This window comes from Scaptodrosophila lebanonensis, unplaced genomic scaffold (assembly GCF_003285725.1).
Source record: "Scaptodrosophila lebanonensis strain 11010-0011.00,11010-0021.00 unplaced genomic scaffold, SlebRS2 tig00001410-arrow-pilon, whole genome shotgun sequence".
NCBI classification, from domain to species: Eukaryota; Metazoa; Arthropoda; class Insecta; order Diptera; family Drosophilidae; genus Scaptodrosophila; species Scaptodrosophila lebanonensis.
The window spans coordinates 5,085,193-5,092,763 of NW_022060738.1; the positions used below are offsets into that span (position 1 = coordinate 5,085,193).

The 7,571-nt window shown below is 41.0% G+C and overlaps 2 protein-coding genes across 2 annotated transcripts; both read left to right on the forward strand.

Annotated features, from left to right (window-relative positions):
* The first annotated feature begins 4,956 nt into the window (after positions 1 to 4,956).
* LOC115630763 (trypsin eta-like) lies at positions 4,957 to 6,141 on the forward strand. Its single transcript, XM_030527419.1, has 3 exons — positions 4,957 to 5,234; positions 5,307 to 6,045; positions 6,112 to 6,141. Exons 1-3 carry the CDS (start codon positions 4,957 to 4,959, stop codon positions 6,139 to 6,141), a joined length of 1,047 nt encoding a protein of 348 aa, XP_030383279.1.
* Positions 6,142 to 6,734: 593 nt separating this feature from the next.
* LOC115630403 (RING-box protein 1-like) lies at positions 6,735 to 7,357 on the forward strand. The gene is made up of 2 exons (XM_030526930.1): positions 6,735 to 6,962; positions 7,030 to 7,357. Exons 1-2 carry the CDS (start codon positions 6,785 to 6,787, stop codon positions 7,248 to 7,250), a joined length of 399 nt encoding a protein of 132 aa, XP_030382790.1. The 5' UTR covers positions 6,735 to 6,784; the 3' UTR covers positions 7,251 to 7,357.
* The last annotated feature ends 214 nt before the right edge of the window (positions 7,358 to 7,571 follow it).

Below are 7,571 nucleotides of genomic sequence, written 5' to 3' on the forward strand. Positions count from 1 at the left end.
ATATGTCCCAGCAATATATTTTTAGATATCATTAATAATGAATTTGGTAATTCTCCTTATATTGACAAAAGCTTTTAAATCATTGTACACATGTTTGCTTAAAGACTTCGATAGAGTTTAGCAATTTAGTTACAGAATAGCTTAATACTTCCTGTCCAGTCCCCCGATCAATAGTCGTAATATTGACTCAACCATTGAAACTGCTGCTATGGGGAGGCGCTGGGAAGGGCAACAAAATTTGCATGCACCAGAGGTAGGATGATGAAATTAAGGCAATACAACGTGCTGTCATGGCTGTTGATACTGTTCCCATGTGCAGACACAGTCGGGCCAAAACGGTAAATGTTTCAAAAAGCATTTTGATGTGCACATCTATATGTATAGTATAGTGTCTACACACATATATGTACATATATGTAATCGTGTATGTGGGTGTGGGAGCATTTTAGTTGGTTGACTGACTGTATGGCATTTGTTAAATTCGGAAAATGTATTCATGCACACGTAGGAAATTACAAACGGATGTAAATACATCAATTGAAAATGAAGCGAATGTGCAGCCAATAGGCGAAATGAGTGGGCGGCTGGGCTCCACAGACCCAACAAGTGTTTTTTTTTTTTTTTTTTTTTTTTTATAGCTATACGAGCTAAAGGCTGGGTAATCTTCGAAAGATATTGGTAGCCCGAGCTACCAATATGCACGATTCGCATGTGAGACAAGACTTACTCTTTGGCTTGCTCGCGCCTACGTACTAAACCCCCATCCTTATCCGTATCCTCCAGACCATGTGTTCCCCCCGGTACCGCCGTCAAGCATGACTTCAGGGGGTGGTGATTCAGCGAGTGCTGATCTCTAGGGTTGCAGCTCTTTCTTTTTCTGCCATCCTTTGTAGCTTTATGACTTCTCTGGCGAAGTCGCACACATGGGTCCAGTTTTCGATGGATGCCAGCATCAGGTTTACTACCGTACTATGTGTAACCTGCGCCCCTACTACCCTTTCTAGGTGGTTCCGCTGGCGGTCGTATCGCGAACAGTGGAAGAACACGTGTTCTACATCTTCTATGCAACTTGCACATTCCGGGCAAGTGTTGTTGTTGTCATGCTTGTATTTGTGCAGGTATGCGCGAAAACAGCCATGTCCTGTTAGCAGCTGGGCCAAATAGTAGTTGACCTGCCCATGTCTCCTTTCGATCCACTCCTTTATGTTTCCTAACAGCTTGTGTGTCCATCTTCCTTTGGTGGATGTGTCCCAGCGGTGTTGCCATGTTGCCATCGCCTCATCACTTAGCCTCCGGGAGTATGTTACGCCGGTTCTTCTGCCAAGGTACCTCTGCTTTTCTGCCTCTGCCAGCAGCTCTAGCGGTGGCAGTCCTGCGATTACTATTGCTGCTTCCGTTGATACAGTACGGAACGAGAAAGATACCCTAAGGGCACACCTTCGGTAGGCTGAGAGCAGGTGCTTCTTATATGAAGTTTTAGCCATTGCTTCAGACCAGATGGGCGCTGCGTATAGGGCTACTGATGTGACTACATTCATCAATAGTAACCTTCTGTCTTGCCTCGGTCCACCAAGGTTGGGCATTATTCGTGCTAGGGCATTGCTTACTCCAGCACACCGTCCTCCAACATATTTGAGGTGCTCCTTGTAGTTGAGTCTGTTGTCTATCATTACTCCCAGGTACTTGATTGCTGCTTTTGAGGTGATCTGTTCATTCCCTACTTCTATTGTTATGAACTCTACTTTTTTCCTGCTGCTTACAAGTAGCACCTCTGTCTTGTGGTCAGCTAGTTTGAGTCCTATGCTTGCTATCCAGCTCCTAGCTATTGCTACAGTTTTGTTACACATTCTTGTCAGTATGTCAAGGTGTTTTCCCGTCACACTGAGGGACCCAACAAGTGTGCGCATGTGTGTGTGTGTGTGTGTGTGTATATGTGTGTGTGTGTGTGTAAGATCTGTGTTTTGTGTTTTGTGCGTGACAAAGCTGCAACCTTAGTAAACAGTTCAATAAACCAAAACTGGCATACAAATGTTTTAATATGCGTGCGGCGCTTCGCCATGTCCTTTCGGCCGAGACTGGTTGGGGAACAGGTTGCAGTTACACTTACATTGTAACACATAATTTGTGTGTGTGTGTGTGTGTGAAAGTGTTATACTACACGAGTAATATATACATACAAGTATCAACCGTAATTAATTGCAAATGTCTTGCAGCCATAATTAACACATCCATGTACTAGAAGCTGGTGTTGCGATAACAAATTATCTGAGCGACAACGTCTAATGTGCAAATTGTTAACAATTTGGTGAATTTTAAAAAGTAGCTTGCAGCTATCCCTCATTGAAATCCACTGAGGGAAGCAATCCATAGTATAAGGGCAAGCATTTTCATTTTCCTAGAGGAGAAGAAAGTATTACGCGAAGTGCTGAGCATAAAAATAAAATCGAAACACAAAATGAAAATACACTGTCTTGCATTTGCGTATCAAATACGCTTTTTCTAAATTATTCACTCATCCTTTCACACAATTTACACAAAATATTTACATCGACAAAAATTTAAATGAAATCTATTATATTTAATACAAACTTAGTCACTCAAGATGTAAAACCATCTAATTATATTTTCAGCTGGTGCCAACATTTTTAAACTGTTATATAAACGGACTGTTTCAGGTTTCCATTTAGATCAATAGAACCAACTATACAAGCACAAAAATGTAATCATTAAAGCGGGCTTGCAACTTTTCATTTTATGGAAGAAAATTAAATAATTATATAATATATTTGATTGATTGAAGTAAAATGTAAGTGTGTGCAGTTGAAAAAGTTGACCAACTATTATTTAAAGGGTAAGAGCTAACTCTAAAATGTTTTTCATACACATGGCAATTTCCACTCGCTTACGTTTAATTACAAATATGAGTATTATCTTAAAAATTAACTTTAATCTAATTAGTACTATTTGGCTTGATGCGGAGCAATACGTTTTCAAAACCTCAATTCCCAATTACAATTACAATTGGAATACTCGTATCCAATGAACCCTCTCGCTGAACTGATCCATCAAATAGTCTTAATGCTGTGAGCATCTACTCTTTTTCTTTCATAGCCACAGTCCTTTCCTCTGCACCTCCACACATAAATCAAGAGGTTGTGCAAAATTAAAATAATAATATTATTACTCAGCTACTCTAATAGCGCAAAATTATTCCAATTAATGCAAATTAAATATGCAAATCGCAGTGGGAGGAGTGTGTGGTGTAGAATGCAGCTCTTGGAATTTATTTCTTGAAACAAAATATTACCCAGGCGCCGAGCCCGGGCGCTTCAAAACTGCACTATTCATTTATTTATTTTGATAGCAATTAAAGCATGAAAAATTAAATAAAAGCATTTGGACGCATTTCAAGCAGAATAAAATAACACAAACTTTAATTTATATGAAACGCAGAGACCGCTGCCTTCCCGGACCACTTTTTAGCCATTTTTTAGTTTGCGCTACTTTTAAGTCAAAGTGTGGAGTGGCAAGGACGTTGGTGGTGGTGCATAAGTGGGGGCCATATACTCGATGGGTAGCTGCTGGAGCTGCCGTGCCCGGCCTGACTCGGTCCATTCCCATTTCCAGCTAAATAAATAAAAAGTGCATTTTTAATTAAAAGTTAAGTGGCAACTCATTTAAATTAATGTTGACTTAAGCGTCATGGCAAAACAGTTGGCAACTGCAAGAAAGAAAGAAAGAACGATTGAAGAGCGAGTCGGGCGTTGAATGCATGAGTGACATAATGTACTACTGCTCTATGAGATGTGTTCCATGGCCACGCAATTATCGGTAGTGTCATGTGAACACTATATTCTGGCCAGTAGTGGTTGATGTTGGTCGAGAAAAAAGCTCGACAAATAGCTGCTGATGAGATATCACTATTGAATATTTATGAAAAATGAAGACCCTGCATGCTTGTTGGCCATGATTTAGTTAAGAACTTCTGCCACTACTAACAAATTGATTTAAAATTATTGAAATTATTTGATAGTCAGAAATATTTGAAAATTAAAAACTACACACTAATGCACACCAATAAGAAATCTCAAATATATGTATTTAATTAAAAAATTGAGGGTCTAAAATGGGTCTAATAGGTCTAAAATGTACAGAGTTTGCGGGAGGTGACATGCAGAAGGAGGCGTGGCAAACCCCACATAGTATATATATTATTGATCAGGGTGACAAGCCGAGTCGATATAGCCATGTCCGTCCGTCCGTCCGTCCGTCTGTATGAGCGCAAGGATCTCAGAAGGTACAAGAGCCAGAATAACCAAACTTGGTATCCACATTCCCATAAGCCATAGGCAGGTCAAGTTTATTTTTTTTTATTCTGATACAACCCCCCACTCCCCCGCAATTCGTGTTTTTTTCCATAACTCTCGTAGTTCTTGGAATTTAGAACTAAAATTTGGTAACTACATCCCGTTAGTGATTATGTGTCTGTATGCCAAGTTTCATCATGATAGGTCGATTCTGAAGAAAGTTATAGCCATAAATAAAATCGCTGCCCATGCTCTGCTTGTTGCGCTGCCCGCAGCGCTGTTCGCAGCTGTTGTTGTTGTTGCTGCTTTGGTTCAACTTTCTGCTGCATACATAGTTGTACACGCATTTAAACACGCATAGACACGACGATGTAAATGTATGCTGTTAAAACTGTACATAAAGATGTCTCCTGTGTATGTATTAAATAAATGTTCTTTATTAATTTAATTAATTAATTTAATTTTTTTTTAATAATTTAATTTTTTTTTTTGAGAGTACAGGCTATTTTACTGTCGGGCTTGCTCGACTGTAGCGTTCTCTCTTGTTTTCTTTAAGTTTGTAGTTCATTGGAGTTCTTTAATCGAGTAACATTTGCATTTAGTGCACGAAAAAAAAGTTCATCAGCGAAAATCGTTACAATAGTCGAACATGAGCGAGGACTCAGCTTGGCTGGTGCTGTTGTCCTTGATATTGACGATGCAGCAAAACGCATCCACAATTGATTTTGCGGAGTACCCGCACCTTGAGCGTTCAATACTGAGTAGTGCGCGCATTATTAATGGAAGTAAGGCAGATAGGAGCAAAACAAAGCATCAGATTTCATTAAGACGTCGCGATTCGGACTTTCCCTTTGGTTCGGGACACATTTGTGGCGGTTCCCTAATTATGCCCAACATTGTGCTATCAGCGGCTCACTGCTTTGTGGAGTGAGTAAGAAATGGTGTAAGGGAGTTCGCAAACATAGATGTTTTCGTATGCACTTTGTTTGTTTTTTGTAGCCCCGAAATTGGGGATGGAACGTTCTTGCCGAAGTCCGATTTTATTGTGACTATGGGCACGCAGGATCGCTTCCGACGCAGCAAGCGCACGTTGGTCTTCGATCTGGCCGATATTATATTTCCCCTGGACAAGTTTAATTTGTCGACACACAAGGACGACTTGGTATTAATATTTCTAAATGCCTCGGTGCCTGAAAATCATAAAACTGTGCAGCCCATCAATCTCTCTGAGACTCCTGTTAGGCCGAGCACAATATGCCAAGTCACTGGTTGGGGCTTGACGGAGGAAAATGAAACATCGATCGAGCTGCTGGTCGTTGATGTGCCGCTGATAAGTGACAAGGATTGCAGGATGCAGAGCATCTATGGCGATTTTCTTGTTGATGGCATGATGTGTGCAGGCTATTTAGAAGAGGGGCAGCGCGATGCCTGTAATGGGGACTCGGGCGGTCCGCTTGTCTGCAACAAACAACTGGCTGGCATTGTATCGTGGGGCCTCAAGTGTGCCGTACCCAAGACACCAGGCGTTTACACCAATGTGTCATACTATAAAGATTGGATATTGGACAATATACAAGCCTATCAAATGTTGCGCACCAAATATCCTCACGGTACTATTGTCATCCTTCCACGTCCAGTTGAAGCCAAGGATGATATCGACAATAAAACATCGAGTGATGACAATACCAACGAGGCTCTGTTTTTGTATAACTTGGAACATAAATTACAAATTCAACTGGCAAGTTTCATTGTTCTCTCTCGAACTATAGTATATATATTGTTTCAGTAAACAAAACCCTTACAGCCGATCACAATAAATACGACTTGCAATTAAAGTTTTTATGCTCTGTACATGAAATATATCTGAAAAGTACCTGAAAAATGTAACAGGCAGGGGGAGGCGTGGTCGACCCCACATTGTATATATATTCTTGATCAACGTGACAAGGCGAGTCGATCTTTGTTTGTCTGTCCGTCCGTCCGTATGAACAGCTGGATCTCAGAGACAGATTTTAGATAAATTTGAAAAAATATCTGCAGTTAGTGATTATGAGTCCGTATTTTAAAGGAAGTTATAGCCATATATAGGTTCTCTCTACCAATCGCTGCCCGCACCTGTTGTTGTTGTGGCTGCCTCGGCTGCCTCAATGTTTAACTGCCCACAGACACGAATCGACACGCATAGACATGCATATACTCGCATAGACACAATTCCTATGTAAATGTACAGTTATACACCCTTTACGTGAGTTCGAATACCAAAGGAAGTATAATACAATCAATTTTTTAAATTCTTATTTTTTTAATTTCTATAATTATTCTATACATACATATGTAAAGACTTGTTTTATAATGAAAACAACACAAGCGCCTAAGCAACTGTCATTCTGTGATACTTCATAGAATTTAGTATACATTCTAGTTTATTCTCTTACAAAATACATATACTAACAGATTCTCAACCAAATTAGCACGCTATGGATCAGTCTGGCTCTGACGAAATGTATGTCATCGTCCACGATGACCAATCCGAGGAAAAGCTGGAGCAAGAGCCGCCAGTCGATGCCGAGCTGCCTATGTGCAGCCTCAATTGTACCAAGAGCAAGAAGCGTTTTGAAGTCAAGAAATGGAATGCAGTGGCTTTGTGGGCCTGGGGTAAGGAAGGGGCATCTTGATTCCACGCAGACACAGACAATCAGACCCATTTCCTACGACCCCGCAGACATTGCTGTCGACAACTGCGCCATTTGTCGCAATCCCATCATGGACATGTGCATCGAATGCCAGGCCAATCCGAATCTCAGCTCTTTCGAGGAATGCACCGTGGCCTGGGGCGTGTGCAACCATGCCTTCCATTTCCATTGCATTTCGCATTGGCTAAGAGCGCGTCAGGTGTGCCCCCTAGATAATCTTGAATGGGAATTTCAAAAGCTGGGGCGCTAGTCTCTCAAGTACTCGTACATACAAGTAGTTGGGCTGGAAATGAATACCGAAAAGAAATAATGAAGAAAAATAAATAAAGCCAAAGAAAATATGATGCGCTGTCTCAACATCCTGAACTTGAGCTTTATTTTGTGTTAATTATGCATTTTCGGCTCCAACTTGGAACTTGGACTGCAGCTGCCGGGTATATATAGTATACTCGTGCTTGCCGCTCTGTTCGCCACGCGGCTCAATGCCCAATTATCATTTGTGTGTGGCGCAACTTTAGCGCCACTTAATAACCAAGCCAAGGCAACCAGGAGTGCAGAGAGCGAGGGCTTC

Bases quoted from the DNA above. Each gene is read 5' to 3' on its own strand.
- LOC115630763 (XM_030527419.1), top strand. From the start codon at position 4,957: ATGAGCGAGGACTCAGCTTGGCTGGTGCTGTTGTCCTTGATATTGACG. The intron at 5,235-5,306 runs GTGAGTAAGAAA...TGTTTTTTGTAG, and splicing joins GCGGCTCACTGCTTTGTGGA to CCCCGAAATTGGGGATGGAA. The intron at 6,046-6,111 runs GCAAGTTTCATT...AAACCCTTACAG, and splicing joins ATAAATTACAAATTCAACTG to CCGATCACAATAAATACGAC.
- LOC115630403 (XM_030526930.1), top strand. From the start codon at position 6,785: ATGGATCAGTCTGGCTCTGACGAAATGTATGTCATCGTCCACGATGAC. The intron at 6,963-7,029 runs GTAAGGAAGGGG...ACGACCCCGCAG, and splicing joins AGTGGCTTTGTGGGCCTGGG to ACATTGCTGTCGACAACTGC.